General features: G+C 36.2%; 1 protein-coding gene across 2 annotated transcripts in view; it reads right to left on the reverse strand.

Annotated features, from left to right (window-relative positions):
• PDS5B (PDS5 cohesin associated factor B) overlaps window positions 1-18,979 on the reverse strand; it is a 153,517-nt gene that overhangs the window by 13,640 nt on the left and 120,898 nt on the right. For both annotated transcript variants that reach the window (XM_027835114.1, XM_027835113.1), the window contains exons 26-31: window positions 10,625-10,739; window positions 9,607-9,739; window positions 6,943-7,062; window positions 4,357-4,419; window positions 3,277-3,422; window positions 232-331 (exon numbers count right to left, since the gene is read on the reverse strand). In XM_027835114.1, the coding sequence (XP_027690915.1) occupies window positions 232-331; window positions 3,277-3,422; window positions 4,357-4,419; window positions 6,943-7,062; window positions 9,607-9,739; window positions 10,625-10,739 (677 nt within the window). The remainder of the gene's footprint in view (window positions 1-231; window positions 332-3,276; window positions 3,423-4,356; window positions 4,420-6,942; window positions 7,063-9,606; window positions 9,740-10,624; window positions 10,740-18,979) is intronic.

Raw genomic sequence — 18,979 nt, forward strand, 5'->3', positions numbered from 1 at the left:
TATTGGCTCAATGGGGAAGAAGAGGGTAGTAGGAGGGAGATATTAATTTAAAAAACTTGTTACTTGAAATATGAAAATAAACTAAAAAGAAAACCAAATCTTCAGAGTGGACAAAAAGAAAAGAGAAAAATTAACTGATTTATTCTAGCTTTATGAAGTTGAAAATTATTACTATGGTACCAGTTTTATAACATAATTATTATCAGACACAACCCAACATCTCACTCTTACAAGATCAGAGTCGTCTCTCTTGTCACTCTTTTTTCCTGGCAGAGGTGAAGACATTGAGAAATCTTCATTTTCACTATGATCCATTTCAGAACTGTCAAGCCTTTCAAAACAAATATTTATTATTACTTACAATTATTACATTTATCATTATATATTTTACACTCTCTGTAACTCTCAAAAACCTGCCTAGAATGGCTTTGTAGGATGGACTGCAAATTCTTTGTAGGATTCTCATTCTTTTAAAGCCTACATAATTTAATTCTTCCACAACTCATTCAATACTAGCTGCAGTACTTTTTTTTAAGAGCTAAAATTCTAATGTTATCATTAATAATTTAAAAAAAATTAAGAGATTGTCTATATAAATATGGAGGAAGGAAAAAAATGTGGAGAAAGGAAAATGTGGAGGAAGGAAAATGGGGGCTTTTCATGTCTCACCAAACAGAAGCATGAAACTCAATTGTATTTACTGAGCATCTATCACCTAGCACATGCAAGATGCTACATTAATATAAAAGAAAAATAAGATAACCCTTCCCCCCAAAGACCTTATTTTTCATAGAAGAGACAATAAAAGATTTGGAGGTGATGGTCTCACAAGTCTTTTCCAGATTTAGATCTATGATCCTATGTCCACAAAACTTAAACACATGAATGAAAGTTTTATATGATGAAGTACCCACTAACTGGCAAGAACCTAAGTTCAAGGAGAGGATCAAACGTGGCCTGTTGGGGAAATTATAAGATCAACTTGTAAGTAAGGAGCTATTTTGTTAGGATACAAGAAAAATAAAGTTGGAGTGAGATTATAAAGCAAAGGTTTTCAACTGGGAGGTGGGGGTGGTTCATAAACTTGATAACTATTGCAAAATAATAGGCTTTCTTTGTAATTCTATGTATTTATTTTATTTTAAAAATTCTAAGCAGTCCATAGACTTCATCAGAATGATGAAGAGGTGCACGACACAAAATAAGACTAAGAATCTCTGCTATAAAGGGTCTTGAGTATCATCAGGCTAAGGAATCTCAATTTTACCATAGGTAATGATAGTCATTTTTAAGGAATAATATAATCAAAATCATGTTTTAGGAATGCTGATTTATGGGTGGTATAGAAAATGGATTAAAAAGTCAAGGTAATCAGTGAGAGATTTGTTTCAGTAGTTCTGGCCTGAATGCAAAGGTCTGAAACTAAGTGGTAGAAAAGGGAACGTATAGAAGAAAGAGGTATTATAACAAGGACTTCTTGACTGGCTTTGAAAGAGACAGAGGGAGGAATCAAAGATGTTTCTGAGACTCTAATTGTCTATAAGTGACTAGGAAAATGCCGTCATTGACATAAATAGGAAATCAAGAAAGAAAGTCATTTTTGAAGCAAAGGTTAGTTTTAGACTCAATTGAAGATATCTAAGAGAATCTGTCCAGTTGACAGCTGAAGACAGGGTATTATGTAGGGAATTTCAATTTCAATACATTAATCATTGAAGCTCTTGGGCAGATGATTTAGACAGCATCATGAATGTCCACGAGAAGCAACTGTGGTCTAGTAGAATGAATGTCACTCTTTGAGTCAGGAAGACAGAGGTTCTGGTCCTTAAATACTGGTCCATAAATACTATGACCACAGGAAAATCAGTTGACCTCTAAGTTCTCCAAAACATATGAGGCTACACATTTCAAACATGCTGCTCATTTCCATCAAAGAGGGAGTTCTTACAATAGAAGTCCCTACACAGATGAAGTCACAGCTATGAATTACCACTTCCAATTTCTATTTTTTGGATCAGCCAGAAATATAACCCCTACACCTTTATCAAGGTTACTGAAAAAGATATTAATATCATTCCTCCCTTCTTTTACTGCCAAGAATATTTTATTCCATATCATCAGTTGTGCAATTTCCCAAACTGGCAACAACTAATGCCTCTGTGATGTTCCACTGTAGTCAAATAATATAGATCCAGCAAACATGGATCTTTGAGCATCTAAAATTACTGCAGAAGTTTTAAAATTTAATTAGTTCCATACTAAACCTTTACAAAAGTCAAGTGAAAAGGATGGCTTAAAATGAGAACGTGGAAAGGGACGGGCCTTGTGATTTTATTGATACAAGGACCTTCCAGGAAAAGAATCTCCCTCTAGTGCTATAGGTGAGTTCACACACATCTTATCTTCCTACTCTTAGAGAACTGACTAGAACAGAGGCACCAGACTCCCACAGGGTCCCAATTAGACTGCTATGTAATTGGGGTTTAACAAAATAAATACAATCACAATACAACATAGATAATGTTAATTTGTGGTTTTCTAAGTAACATGAGGCCTGCAAAGATCTGTTTTTATCTGAACTTGACACCACTGGCCTAGAGCATTGAGAGGTGAAGTGATTTGCCCAGAGTCACATAGAAAATATGAGTCAGAGGAGGAACTTGAGTCCAGGTCTTCCTGAAAGGAAGGAAACAAGCATTTACACAGCACCTACTCTGTGCCAGGAACTGTGCTAAGCACTTTACACATATCTCATATGATCCTCATAACCACCATGGGAAATAAATATTATTATTATTATAATTATTATTATTCTCATTTTACAGAAGAGGAAAATGGGCAGAAAGGAGTCAGGTAACTTGGTCAAAGTCACACAGCCCATAAGTTTCTGAGGTCATATTTGAACTTAGGTCAGACTTCCTGTGACACTAGCTGCCTACTGGATCCTATGCCAGCTCTGTATCCACTAGATCACATTTTCTCTTAAAATTAGGTTATTATCATATCATTATAGGAAAGTTTTTTCAACACTTGCTATGAGAAGAGAGTCTGGAAGTGGGGAGGGGAAGAGGGCTGTTGAAGACTCATCAGTCCTTAACAATAAGCATTTCACATGACCTCATAAATCTTAAGTTGGAGAAGAATGACAGCCTATTTTAGAATATAGAGAATAGTGACACCTACTCATACAAAATATTTCAGGTTAGAGTGTTTTAAAAGTTAACTAACTTTATAACACCCATAATCACTGTTAAATGTGAACTGTTGCATACATACCTTCCCTTAATTCTTCCTGGAGAACTTGGATTAGAGCTGCTACTTGCATTGCTCACAGTCTCCATTCTTGAAGATTTAGACTGAGATTGCTTGCCTGCTGATGAAAGAGGCTTATTAACAGCTCCAAGAACATTGGCTGTTTTAGGCTGAAATAAAAGATACAAGTTTGACCATCCAATTAAAAACAATAAATTACATGTTAAATAATTAGGAAACAACAGGTATAACTGTCAAAATTATCTGAGTATAAATCAACAGAAATGAATTGTCTTATAAGCACTAAGTCTATAAACTAAATTTGAGCTGGGTATAGTGGTATTACAGTGGCCTGTAATGCACTGAGGGCACTGAGGATGGTAGATCTTTTGAGCTCGAGAGTTATGAGAAGTAGTAGGTTAAATTGATCAGGTGTTGTACTAAACTTGACATCATTATGGGGAGCCCTTGGGAGTGAGAGAATCACCAGGCTGCCTAAGGAGGCAACAGAAACAGAGCATATCAAAATACCTGTGTGTATCAGAGGGATCAAGTCCATGTGTGGCCACTAAACTTCCAGCATGGGTGAGATAGAGACTCAGTCTTAAAAAAATTCAATTAAATAAAGATAAATTTTGCTCAAATATAAATTTAAAGCCACATGGAAAGCAAATGAGTAGTATTTCAGTTACGTGAAAGAGGTTCAAAAGGAAATAGAGAGCTAATGAATACTGCAATCAACAACACTAGCCATACTACAAAATTTGCTCTATAGAAAGATATGTGATTACATTTTGTTTCAGAATTTACATTGTGATATTAAAGGAAAATGTCTAAAAATTAGAGTGCCATGAATTTATTCCAAATTTTATTGGCTTGCTGAGGAAATACTAGCAATTTATCATCCCTTAGTTTGTATTTTTGGAAAAGGGGTATATAATCACTTATTAGCCAATAAGAATGTTTCTAAAAATTAATTAGTCTAGTTTATATAAATTCTCGAAAGAAATATAAAAGTGCAAGATGGAATTATGTCAGTGATCACATTAATGAAAAGAAACTACTCTACAATAAACAAAACCTCTAATTTTTATCAAAATGTACCTTTCCTGGAGTGAAGAAGGATTTCATTTCTGGAGGCAGATAATTTTTGGTGTTACTAAAGTTCTAAAAGCAAAGAAAAAAAGTAATCAATGAACACATGGGAAAATGTATTTGTGAAATCAAGGAGGTTAAATGTATGGTAGAAAATAACGAATTTTACACTACTAAATAAAAATCATCTGAAATCTTAATTTTATTTTAAATTATTTGAGGGATTTTTGTGTGCATAAACTAAATCCTCTTAACTAAGCCATTACTGTTAAAATTATACTTCATTCCACAAATTATAACTTTGAGTGAAGAATGAATAAAAGACTCAGTCCTGACTTGGAGTGAAGTCATACTCTGTTTTTAGGGCTGATAAGTGGGCTCAATTGTCTGTTCTAAATTCCAATAAACTGTTTCCAGTTTCAACTTCATTCTTTGACTGTTTCCTTGTAGCTAATATTCACAATTAAATTTGATTCCAACAAGTGTTTGCTAGGCACTGTGTGCCAGGTATTGGGATTACAAAGAGAAACATCAAACAGCCCCTTCCCTCAAGCAGCTTACATTCAACTGGAAGAAGACAACATGTACATATAGAATATGAAATAAAAACAAATAAATTCAAAGTAATTAAGGATAGGAAGCTCTAACAATGAGGGAAGTCAGGAAAAGCCTAATGAAGAAGGTGGCACTTAAGATGAGCTCTGAAGGGAGCAACAGATCCTAAGAGAGTAAAGTGAGAAAAGAACATTCCAGGCATAACAACAGCAAAAGCCAAGGCATGGAGAAAAGAGACAGAATGTTATCTGTGTAGACTGGCAAGCAGGTCAATCTAGCTTGAAAATAAATTATGTGAAGAGAAATAATGGCAGGAAAGAAAGGTTGAAGTCAGACTGTGACGTAATTTGAAATAACAAAGAAGTCTGCATTTAATCCTAGGTAACAGGGAGTCACTGAAGTTTCTTGAGGAAGAAAATGACATGGTTAGAATCAGTATAAAGAATAACAAATAATGTAGCAGATGTCTTGGGGGTGAATTGGAGAGGACAGAGACTAGCTGTAGGAAGCCTACTCAGTAGTCTATTGTAAGCACCGGCCCTGGATTCAGGAGGACCTCAGTTCAAATCCGGCCTCAGACACGTAACACTTACTAGCTGTGTGACCCTGGGCAAGTCACTTAACCGAACTGCCTAGCCCAAAAAAACCAAACTCAAAAACAAAAACAAAACAGTAGTCTATTGTAAAGATTTAGGCAAAAAGTGTCAACTAAGGTGGGATGGGTAAGTGGAGAAAAGGGGATTGAAGAGAGAAATGTTATAAAAGTAGAAATTAACAAGATGTAGCAAATGACTGGCTATCAGGGCAGGAAGGAAAGTAAAGAATCAAGGATCACTCCAAGCTTGAAAACTCCAGTGGACTAGAAGAATGGTGCTACAATATAGGGAGTTCAAAAGATGAATGGATTTAATGATAAATGAGACCAGTTTTGGACATGCTGAACTTCAAATGACTACTGGACATCCAGGAGGATATTTCTAGCAAGGAGTTAGTGATATGGAACTGGAGTTCAGGATAGAGAAGGCTGGATACATGTATTTGGAAGACCTTGACAAAGAGATAATTGAATCCTTAGAGACTATGAAGTTTTTAAGAGTATAAAGATCAAAAGGAAGAGGCTCTACGAAAAATCTTAGGGTGCACTCATACCCATAGGACAGGGCACGGGCCCTATAAAGGATACTGAAGATTGGTTAGAGGTAGGAGAATAACCAGGAAAGCACACCATCCCCAAAAATCAAAGAATAGAGATTATCCAGGAAGATGGGTAGTTGACATTGTGAAATGCTTTAGAGAACTAAAAAATGAAGACTAAGAAAAGGCCACTGTATTTAGTTATTAAGAAACTGTTGCTGACCTTGAAGAGAGTAGTTTTTGTTGAGTGGTGGGATCAAAAGTGAGTTTTAAGGGGTGGAGAAGTTAGTGGAAAGTGAAGAAATAGAGTTATAAACAGAAGTTTTGCTCTGAAAGGGACACAAGTTTCAATTCTTGACCCATGCCTATATACTAGGCCAGGGGTGAGGAACCTATGGCCATGAGGTTACATGTGGCACTCTAGGTCCTTGGGCTTGGCCTTTTGACTGAGTCTAAGTTTTACAGAACAAATTCTTTTTATTAAGGGGATCTGTTCTGTGAAGTTTGGATTCAGTCAAAGGGCCTCACTTGAGGACCTAGAGGGCCACAAGTAACCTCAAGGCCACAGGTTCCCCACACCTGTACTAGGCCTTTACCCACAGATGGTTACCCCTTGAGCCTCTACATAGTGACACTTGAGCGGCATACTTTCACCACACTTCTTTCTCCTTTCTGGATCCCGGTTTTGCCTCTGATTGTAACCCCAACCTGGCTCAAGTATCAAAATACAATTCCAGTTTGATTGTTGAAGACTCCTAACACTGACTGAAGCTCACCTTCAACCTTAGTACTTACAGGATGATTCTATGGACTTTGTCCTATTCCCCTCTCACCTGCCCTATCCAACAGTTGCCTGTGACTCCATACTGATATAATAGGTTGCTTCAACTTACTCAAAATACTTACCTTGTCAGGTTGAGTGAAAAAACGTGCTGGAAGTACTGGGTCTTTTGGAGACTCCAAACTATATGTGGTGCTCTTTGACATGATGATATTCATCGCTACATCACACACTGTGTACAATTTCTACAATATTATTAACATAAACATGGAATTTTAAATAACCATGAACTAGTAGAGGAAAATATACCAGAATAAGAATGTCACAATTTTTTAAAATGGGAGAATGATCTATATATCAAAATTATACTTCTATCTCATAAGGTTGGTATGAGAAAAGCACTTTATAAACTATATATATTATATAAATATGAGTTCATGTTATTATTTTAAGGAATATTTAAATTACTAAAGTTTAACTTAAGTTAATCATAAGTATTAAGAAAACTATTGTAGAATCATGCAAATTATAAAAAGAATCATTGAATCACTGATATTTAAAGCTGGAGAGATATTTAAAGATAACGTAGTCGGAGAAATTTAGATGACTTATAAAAAAGTCACATATCTTGTTAAAGATAGAGAAAGGTACGGCTAAAACCCAAGTCTTCTGAGTCACAGTCCAGGGCTAACTCTAGCTTATATCCTACTTGTACACGAATCGTTATTTCCAACTCTGGGAAGAGTAATCAAACAACATTACCATTGCTTCTGAAAGCTATGATAATTGATTATCCTTTCATTCTACTTACAACCCCTGGGATTTCCCCACCCTCACCCCTCCTCTATCAGGGTTGTCTCCTCCAAATGGAATGTAAGCTTCTTGAGGGCAAGGATTGCCTTTCTTTTGCATTTATATCCCCAACACTTAGCACAATGCTTGACATACATCAAACATTTAAAACAGGATTTTTCTTGTTTGTCTGTCTCTTTCTTTTTCTTTCTTTCATCATCATGGCACTTTACAAAAAAGGGTATAAATGCTGGTTATTTAAAAAGTGAAATATAACATTGTTGTTCTGTCATTTTAGTCGTGTCTGACTTTTTGTGACCCCATTTGGGGGGTTTCTTGGCAAAGACACTGGAGTGGTTTGCCATTTCTTCAGTTCATTTTACAAATGAGGAAATTGAGGGTTAAGTTACTTGCCCAGAGTCACATAGCTAATAAGTGTATGAGGCCAGATTTGAACTAAGGAAGATGAGTCTTCTTGACTCCAGGTAAAGCACTCTATGCACTGTGCCACTTAGCTGCCTTAACTGTCTTGTGATATAAGTTAGCAAATTGTTTTATTGATTTATTTATGTATATATACAATTCTGAACCCAGTTTTTATGTTTGACATATGTACATATGTATGTATATGTATGTTTATATACACACACACGTAGGTATATGTATATATATAAAATCTGATCTTATTTTTTCAAAACAAATTTTTACTCTGGCTATTCACTTTCAGTTATTTAGTTTAGTTAATTACTCTAGCTTCTCATTCCCTTCTTAAGAGAATGAGATGTTACTAATGATCTAATAATAACACCTTTTGTAAGTAGGTGACTTCTATGCCCAAGTTCAATGATCACACAAATGAATTCACCTAAGAGATGCTTATTTTATTCCAACTGTAACAAAGGACTGTGATGGAGTGTCTGAAGAGACTAAGTAAATAATTCCAGATTGAATCAAAAGATTTGTCTATAATAAAACATGTTCAGTTACTATGTTCAAATGAACTAGCTATTACACCCACATAGACCACTACTCTCAAATCCTCTTTAAAATCTTGTGTAATTTGCTTGCTTTTCAGAGCATGCTCTACATACAAGTGTTAACCCACGTTAAATAATAAATATAAAATAAAATTGGATTTCAAATCTAGAATATTCCATAAGTTGTTCTCCTTTAAGCTTACTGATTACACTGGAATCTTTTTCTTTAAAATAAAACTGAAGATATTTCTGATTTAACCTCATTAAATAACAGATTTATACCTTGGTCACACAAACCGCTGTAACATTGTCTGATTCTAACTCTTCCCATAACACTCTGAGATATTACAAGGACCTCACCTTATACATGAAAACATAACAAGTAACAGACAAATGACAAGCCCAAGTACTCATCTACTTATGGATATGATTCCAGGCTGAATCTATTAGATATTCAAACATGCATCATATTATAGTAGTTTAGATGTGCTCTAGCCTTAGTCTATGAGATATAGATTTAATAGTGTTCATATCTTCTTTTGTTCACATGCCATGATTATAGAAATTTGTCATAAAAGGAAAAACAGGGACATAGCTAAAGTAAGGGGAGGGGGAGAGAACATATATATCTCTTTACTAGGCCAGCTTTCAAGTTACTAAGAGCTGGGTTCAAGTCCTGTCTGACAAACACTAGTCCTATGACCAAATGATTTAATTCCCTTCTCTAGAACTAAGTGACAGATGAATTTCCAAACCTGGTATTAACCACAGCAATAAAATCTCAGGTCTAGACCAAAAAGGGGGTGGGGGGGCAGGGGAGGGAGGGAGAGAAAGGAAGGGAAAAGAAGAGGAGGAATTAAACAAAGTAAATAAGAAGGAATGTATGAACAAAGACAATTCCAATGACACCAACTTACAGAAACAAGTTGTTTAGATGTTGTTTTTAAATGTTAAAAATTAATATACTTAAAACCTAATACTTAAAAGTCAATCTATAACCTTGGACAAAAAAATACATACTTCATTCATTTTGGCATCATCTGGTCCTTGAGCATCTTTTGTTTGTTTAATATTTTCTACCATCTTTCTGATAAAAGCATGACTATTATTTTCATTTTTAGCCATTAAGATTTCCAGGATGAACCAGAGACATCTAAAAAAATGTAAGAGAAAAGTTGGCCATAATGTTAACAATCTTACCTAGTGATTTCACAAAATGAATATGGGATAACCAAAAGCAAAGCACCTAAGAATTCTTAAGGAATTCTGGTAAAGAAAAAAAAAGTCACTAAACATAAACAAAGAAGCCACTTAAACACAAGTTAGTAATGTGAGTACAAATCCTTCTGAGTTATTCCAAAGAATATTGACAGTGAAGGAATAAAGTAAAATTTCACTGCAACTAAAGCAGAAGTAAGGCCAAAGTCTCCAGGATTAGCCAAAAGAAAACCAGATTCTAAGAAGACTGGCTCAAATAGAGACATCAGAAGCAAGAGTCAAATTGGTTTCTAGCATCTGGAAGGAAAAGACTGTATTCCATTTATTTTAAGCCCTTTCCTTTCACTAAAGTGCTACTGTGCTGCCTCTTTACAGCATGGAGGCTAACTAGGGCTCTAAATTAGAAAGCACAGCTGGTTAGTCTTAACGTAGAGGAAAGGCTTCAAGTGTGTATCCAGCTATATATTGTATGGTCTTCAGTTTAAGAAGCATTTTAGTTAAATTTGGAGAGGCTCCCTCACTCAAGAACTGTCCCTAATGAATTTTCATTTAGGGTATATGGTCTAAGAACACAAGCAGGAAAGGGGCTGCAATCTACACTTGTGGAGAGATAAGTCAGACCAATGAAACAATGAACCATGGTGAAGCAGCAGGAGGGAAGTTTGTTGCAAAGTAGGGTATTACCAGGGAACACAACATCTGAGATCAGTAGTTGTTACAGTGTAACTGAAGACAAACTACAACCCAAGAAAGAACTAAAAGGGATAGGAGGAAGGGGAAGTATTAAAAAGAGGCAGTGGGAAATGCAGCAGATTCTTACTCTTTCACATCTTTAAGTTGTTCAATGTCCTGGACTTTCACGTAATCTGGGTCATGTGCCAAAAGGTGAATAGTGTATGGAACAACATATTCTGGTAGGAGTGATAATAACTTTTCTGAAAAAGAAAAAAAAGGGAGAGACAATTTGGGTTAGAAAGCAAAACACACACACACACACACACACACACACACACACACACACACACACAGAGCATACATATATATTTTACATTAAGCATTCTGCGACCAACATGAAAATCAGGGTGTGGCCCAAACTAAGTTAACACATAGCTGTGCACAGCTTAAGTGATGCACAGCTGTCTCTTCCTCTGTATTTCAACAAGATGAATGTAGTAAAACATAACTGAAAGTAGTTGAATTAGTGATTTACATGTACATGAGTAGAATTATTTTTAAGAAAATAATAATAATGAAACCTACCTTCCTAATAAAGGCTCACAACCTGATAAGCAAAAGCCCTATGAAGTTCATGTTTCTTCTGGCCTGGATTGTTTGCAAAAATATCCTATTTTTAATTGGAAAAGGGGTGAAAACATGGCATTTTCTTAAATTTTTATTCCCTCTTTTTGCCTCAAACTCATTGATTGATATCAGGCCTGTAAATGGCTTTTCTTTCTGAAATGCTACAGTAAAGAATTTGAGGTGCAGAATGAGAAATGCACTTTTGGATGTGGCCAATGAGTGGATTTGTTTTTTCTACACTTATTTGTTAGAAGGGTGTTTTAAGCAGGGGGGGAAGGAGGGGGAAGAGGGGATTTGGGAAGAAGAGGTAAAGCATTGATAATGATGCCAAAAGAAAAAAAAAGGCCATCAATGAAGCATTTAAACAAAAATGCAGAGACGAGAAAGAATTCAGGAGTCACAGATAAACATGACAGCTTTGAAGTTAACAAAAATATGCTTTAAAAAATGCAAGCTGTACATAATAATCATGATTTCATAGATAATTCTCTATTCATCTGTGTATATGAAAATGCTCATGTCTGCTGATGTTTGTCAATGTTTGTCAGAATAATAACAACAACAAAATTAATGTCTGCTAAGGGACAGGTGAGGGCAAATCTGGGCCTTGCCCTCACTATAACTGAGCTATGTGGACTGTTCAGGGCTTAGGGAAAGGATTCAATTCTCTATCAACTTTTAAAGTGCTTTCTTCTTATTGGGAATGGTCTTAATATCATGGTAGTATTCTAAATCTGGAAGATTATTTGGGGTCCAACGAGATAGGGCTAATGAAAGATGGAGAGGGTTTTTTTGATTTATGAGTTCAATATGATGTGTGTTTTTTTTTTTTAATCTACCGTATATTTGGGAGAAAAAATGGGCTTCATCTAAAATAATCTCTCAAGGTGCAATATACATTTAGAGTGAGGTTCATAATGGCAGTGGATGTGAATCCATCTTTCAAATCATCTTGCTAATTTGTGGTTGATATTGTCAAATATGATCAGATCATCACTGCTTGCACCTTAAGTGACCAATGAAGAGCTCAGACAACAAGTACAAATATCAGTTCTGCAATTTTATTGTTTACTTGTGTTCACATTATTCATATTATCATCAAATCACTGCTCCTTTACAGGCATGTTTTTAAGCTACCTGTCCATTCTGTGAGGACTAAAGCTAAACTGGACAAAATAATACTTAATCAGGCATAAGTAAATCATTATACATTAAATTAAGTAAATGAGGGGCAGAGTCACTGTTACCCCTTCACTTTGTGGAGCTAGTTCCTCATTCTTAGAATACCTGAGCTACAATAGGTGACAGAAGACCATCTCACATACAGACCAAATGAGGGCACCCATGTCAACCTATAGATGAATATTAACAAAGCTTATTTAAACAATAAAAACAAATAGAAATTCTCACAATACTTATCTGCCCTCAGTGAATTATCATGTGATCTCTCTAAGGAGCACTATAACATCTGAGATCAATGATCCAATCTAATCCTCTCATTTTACAGTTTCAGAGAGAAACAGCCATCTGACCACTTAGTAGAGTTATGATATACAACCTCATCATATGACGCCAAAGCCCAATACTCTTTTCACTAAATAAAACTGAATTCAAAAACAGTCTCCTATGCCTTTATTCCTAACTTACTGTCTATTTTTAGTATCATAATTTTTCCATTAAACTAATCTCAAAATGTCTGAGTTTTCTTTAATTCTTTCATTTATCAACCCCCATCCCCCCACCCCTGTGCAATGAACTGTCAAGAACTGCTGACTCTGCCTTTGCATTTTTTTTTTACCTTGCTTTTAATCCTACCATCCTACTAAAGGCCTAATCATCTAGACTAGAAGCCCACTACGCTCTCATTTGCCAACACCCCCCCCCAACAGATTAAAATATAATTAGGAAATGCTTAACAAAATAAATAAAAATACAATGGAACACAGATAATGTGGTTTTCTAAGGCAATATGCTGCTGCAGGGATCCTTATGTATGGTTTTAGGGCCCCATTTCTATTTGAGTTTGACTAGTCAATTATATAACAGCCTTTTAACTGATATGCTTTCCACCCTCTCTCCAATTCCACTGTGAAAGTAATCTGATTACATCACACACACTCTGGCTCAAAAACTTTCAGTGGTTCCTCTATTGAAATAAAATATTAATATTAAATTGTAAAATGTTTTCTCCTAAAAAATAAAACAATAACCTTATAGCCTGGCATTCAAAGACCTTCATAATCGCAACTTATCCTTCCAGTCTTATGTACAGATTATGTATACATAATCTATACTACACACAATTATATACTTCACATATATACTTCACATAATCTATACTACAATTACATAACATTGTTTCAAATTTATTAAAACCTTTATCTTGCAACTGAAAAAAATTACTTTCAATCCACAATTACAGAGGCAGAGGAAGAAATCATTAATTGCCACAAGCATTTCTTAGTTAAGCATCATCTCACAATCTACCAAGTAGGCAGCAGGCATCAGGAGCCCAGATGTAGGAAGAAAGGAGAGTTTTAGTGATATGTCTGCATTTTCATTCAAAGGCTTATCTCATGATAAAAATCATCCAATCCAGGAGATTAGAGGAGTAGCTTCCAGTTCAGATGGAAAGGGTTATTTCCTCAAGGTCTGGATCAAAGCATCAGGAGACATTTCTGGGATGGCATTAAGGGCTAGGAGGTTTCACCCTTTAGAATACTTAAAGTTCTGAGTCATGTAGAATAATCAACCACTATATCTGAATCTTGTCCTGCTTTCTCCTCTTCTCTATATTTTGTGCATATGTTTTATATTGGCTTCTACTAGATAAAAATTCACATTACACAGTGTGGTCCTAACAAAAGGTCTACAAGTAAGGTACTAAAGTATTATCTCCGGTTTTTAGATTAAAAAAAAAAAAAAAACAAAAAACCTGACACTCAAATAAATTATTTAATTTCCCTATGGAAAACAACTAATAACTCTCAGAACAAGAACCTAGCTCTGTGTGTGTGTGTGTGTGTGTGTGTGTGTGAGAGAGAGAGAGAGAGAGAGAGAGAGAGAGAGAGAGAGAGAGAGAGAGAGAGAGAGAGAGAGACAGACAGATAGACAGACAGACAGACAGAATGACTGATTGCTGGGGATACAAACAAAAAAAAAATCAATCCAGACCTTGCCTTCATGGAGCAAGAGGCAATAAGGGGCACAATGGATTAAGCATGGGGTCTGGAGTCTGGAAGAAGTTTGACCTAAGACATGTATTAGCTGCATGACCCTACTCAAGTCACTGTATGCCTCAGTTTTCTCAACTGTAAAACGGTGATTTTAAGAGCACCTATCTCTCAGGGTTGCTGTGAGATCAAATGAAATATCTGTCAAGAGTTCAACATATTGGAAATGCTTCTAGCTTGTCCCCATTACATATAATGCTTGTTGAAAGTTTTAGATAGATACTATTTATTATCTTAAGGAAGACTCCATTTATACCTATGCTCTCTAGTGTTTTTAATAGGAATGGGTGTTGTATTTTGTCAAAAGCTTTTTCTGCATCTATTGAGATGATCATGTGGTTTCTGTTAGTTTTGGTGTTGATATGATCAATTATGCTGATAGTTTTCCTAATACTGAACCAGCCCTGCATTCCTGGTATAAATCCTACCTGGTCATAGTGTATTATTCTTGTGATAAGTTGCTGTAATCTATTTGTTAATATTTTATTTAAAAGTTTTGCATCTATATTCATTAGAGAAATTGATCTATAATTTTCTTTCTCTGTTTTGACTCTTCCTGGTTTAGGTATCAGCACCATATTTGTATCATAAAAAGAATTTGGTAAGACTCCTTCTTACCAAATAGTCTATTTTCCCAAATAGTCTATATAGTATTGGAATTAATTGTTCTTTAAATGTTTGATAGAATTCACATGTAAATCCATCTGGCCCTGGAGATTTTTTCCTTGGGAGTTCATCAATGGCTTGTTCAATTTCTTTTTCTGGGATGGGGTTATTTAAGTACTTTACTTCCTCTTCTGTTAATCTGGGCAATGTATATTTATATTTTTGTAAATATGTATCCATTTCACTAAGATTGTCAAATTTGTTGGCATACAGTTGGGCAAAATAGTTCCTAATTATTGTTTTAATTTCCTCTTCCTTGGTGGTAGATTCACCTTTTTCATTCTCGATGCTAGTAATTTGGTTTTCTTATTTCTTTTTTTTTAAATTAAATTAACCAAAGGTTTATCTATTTTATTGGTTTTTTCATAAAACTAGCTCTTAGTTTTATTTATTAGTGCAACAGTTGTCTTAATTTCAATTTTATTAATTTTTCCTTTGGTTTTCAATATTTCTAATTTGGTATTTAATTGAGGATTTTTAATTTGTTCTTTGAACAAATTAAAGTGAATGAAAATTAAAACGAGTGAAGTGAGCAGAACCAAGAGAAAGTTGTACACAATAACAGCCACGTTGTACAATGGCTAATATTGATAAACTTAACCCTTCCCAGCAATAAAGGATCTAAGACATCTCCAAAGGCCTCATGATGGAAAATGCTATCCACATTCGAAGAAAGAATTTGAATGCAGATTGAAGCATACTGTTTGTTATTTTTTTTTCTCTTCTGTTGAGTTTTGTTCCCTCTTTCTGGTGGTTCCTCCTCTTGGTTCTAAATCTTACTTACAACATCACTAATGTGAAAATATGTTTAATAGGAATGTGTATATATAGCCTACATCAGATTGTGAGCCGTCTTGGGGAGGGTGGTGGGGAGGAAGGGGGAGAAAAATTTTAAACTCAAAGGCATCCAGAAGTGATTGCTGATAAATCAAAATAAATTAAAAAAAAAAAAAGAATTCAGCATATAGTAGGCACTTAAATGTTTGTTCCTTTCCTTCTCATATTTATACTCCAGAGCAGGCCTGCACAATTTGTGGCCCAAAGGATTTCCTCTACATACAAAGGATGTTTTCCTCTACATTTTTCAAGGGCTGCCTGAAATACTTCAGCATGCCTCAAGCAGCCCAAGGGCAAGTTGTGCAGGCCTGCTCCAGAGAATTTAATGTTCTTTATCCACTATTAAATACAATAATTAGACTGATAGCTAAATGTTTAAGTTTCTATACTTCTGCTTCTCTTCTTCTATTTTGCTTTTCCCATTCAAGACTCCTCCCTAACCAGTTTCAATACTACCATGTTCCCTTTCTCTCTCTCCACTTCACCTGACTTCCTTTTCTTCCCTTTTGTTTTTGTTTTTTGCTGTCCTGCTCACAACATGCCTTGAACATTGCCCCCTCTTATCACTCACACAGCCACTATCCTAGTTCAGGCTCTCATCGCCTCTTGTCTAGACTAAAATTAATAGCCTCCTAATTTGGCATCTCTCCTGCCACTCCAACCCACCCTCTACTCAGTGACTCAGGGTTAACCATACCAGCCCCTTTACTCAATCAACTCCACTGGCTTCTTGTAGCCTCTAAAATCAAATATAAATTCCTCTGTCATTTAAAGTCCTTCGCAACCTGGCCTCTTCCTATCTTTACAGTCTCTTTACACACTTGCTCCCCTCGAGCACTCTATAAACTGGCCTACTTGTCCTTCCTCACATATGACTTTCCATCTCCCAGCTCCATACCTTTGCACTGGCTATCTCCCATGACTGAAATGCTCTCGTCCCTTACTATCTCCCTTTAGAATCCTTGGCTTCCTTCAAAACATAGTTAAAGGGGCAGCCAGGCGGCACAGTGGATAGAGCACCAGCCCTGGAGTCTGGAGAACCTGAGTTCAAATCTGGCCTCAGACACTTGATACTTACTAGCTGTGTGACCCTGAGCAAGTCACTTAACCCCATTGCCTAGCCAAACAAAACAAAACAAAACACAGTTAAAATGCCACTTTCTGTAGAAGAGTCTTCCTGGTGGCCCAGTAGCTAATGCCTGCCTTCTCCTCTAAGTTTACCTTCTATCTATGTTTTCTGTATTTTGTACTTTATTTTATATACACGTTTCCTCCATTAGGCTATAAGCTCCCTAAGGAAAGGTTAATAGGGAACCACTAAAGTTTACTGCGTAACAGTGGATGGGGGAAAGACACCCAGGAGAGGGGCAAGATGAAATCTCGAGTACAGTCAGGTAGAAAATGATTGAGATGGATGCCCTGGGCTCCCTCCTTAAATAGAAGCTCTAGGGGGAGCTCTGCATTGTCTACCTCCCAAGCTCTCAAACTGGATGGAGGGAGGCTACACCGGCTGCAGGGAGATTTGAGATTCAGGGTTGAGATGATCTTGCAGGATGATGAGATTCTGGAGGGCAAAACGAAGTCCAAGAGAGCAGCTAGGTGGGAAACAGAGACCTCCAGGAGCACAAAAACAAAAACATAAACAAAAACATCTGGCATGACCTTTGGGACTCCATCTCAACAGAAGCCAGCAGTGATACTACTTACTATCTTTGGATATGAACTTGGTAGGACCAATACTATGCAGGACTTGAGCTAAGTTGTGAATCTAATTCTCCCACCCCAACAACCCCCCCAACCCCCATGGTTTTGGGAAAGAGGTCATTACCAGAGGCATTTGTTGGGGAGTGAGGGGAGAAGAGAATGTTTGTAAGTAAACACACCCATATGTATGCCTCTGTGTGTGTACACATACATATGGGGGGGGGGGCGAAGGACAGGGAGACAGAGACAACATCCTTTTGTAAAAGCAAATCTGATGATAAGTGGTTAAATGGAACAGGAGATACTAGTTGCTGACTTATTAACAAATAGAGAGGACACAGCAAGAAGGGCCAGAGACACCAGCAAAAAAAACAAAACAAAACAAAACAAAACAAAACACTCCAACTGCCTGATAGAGTGGGGCCAAAGCATACAGAACAGCAAGTAGGCCACTACGGCTGGACTAAAGAGTGCTTAAAGATGCCAAATAATGAAGATCTGATGTGTTGTATTAAAAGTACTATCAAAAATCAATCTGAAATGTCAAATCTCACTTACCATTTCATGATCTTAGGAAAACATAAATGAAAAGGACCTATTTTACTGGAAAATCTAATAAATATAGAATAAAAGTCTGTTATGGGCCCAAGAGATTATTTAAGCCTATTATGAGGGAGGAAATAGTCTTGCCTTAATATGGCCGCAAAATAGCCAAGTAGTTCAATGAGACTCAAAGACTTATTAAGCCATTCTAAGAAAGACATTGTGTGAGGCACTGGGAATACAAAGGAAGAAAACAAAATTGTCCTTCCATTCAAGGACCTTTTATTCTATTGGAATTGAAGCATGTGCTTAAAGCATTCTATACTATTTCCCAGTTAGAAATGAAGATCATATCTAAGACAACTCCAAAAGACTCATGATGGAAAATGCTGTCCACATCCAGAAAAAGAATTATGGAGTCTGAATGCAGGTCAAAGCATACTATTTACTCTCTCTTTTTTAGTTTGTTTCTTCTTTCTCTTGGTTTCTCCCATTGGTTTTAATTCTTCTTTACAATATAACTAATGTGAAAATGTTTAATATGAATGTATATCAGACTGCACACCATCTTGGGGAGGGGGGAGGGGAAGGAAGGGGAGACAATCTAGGACTCAAAATCTTATGGAAGTGAATGCTGAAAACCAAAAATAAATAATTTTTTTTTGGGGGGGGGGGGAGAAATGGGGCTGCTAGGTGGTACAGTGGCTAGAGCTCTGGACTTGGAGTCAGGAGAACATGAGTTCAAATCTGGCCTCAGATGCTTGATGCTTACTAGCTGTGTGACCCTGGGCAAGTCACTTAACCCCAACTGCCTCACCAAAAACAAAACAAAACAAAATAAAAAAAGAAAGAAAGAAAGAAAGAAAGAAAGAAAGAAAGAAAGAAAGAAA

Source organism: Vombatus ursinus, unplaced genomic scaffold, assembly GCF_900497805.2.
Source record: "Vombatus ursinus unplaced genomic scaffold, bare-nosed wombat genome assembly UNPS02014813.1, whole genome shotgun sequence".
Classification (NCBI taxonomy): Eukaryota; Metazoa; Chordata; class Mammalia; order Diprotodontia; family Vombatidae; genus Vombatus; species Vombatus ursinus.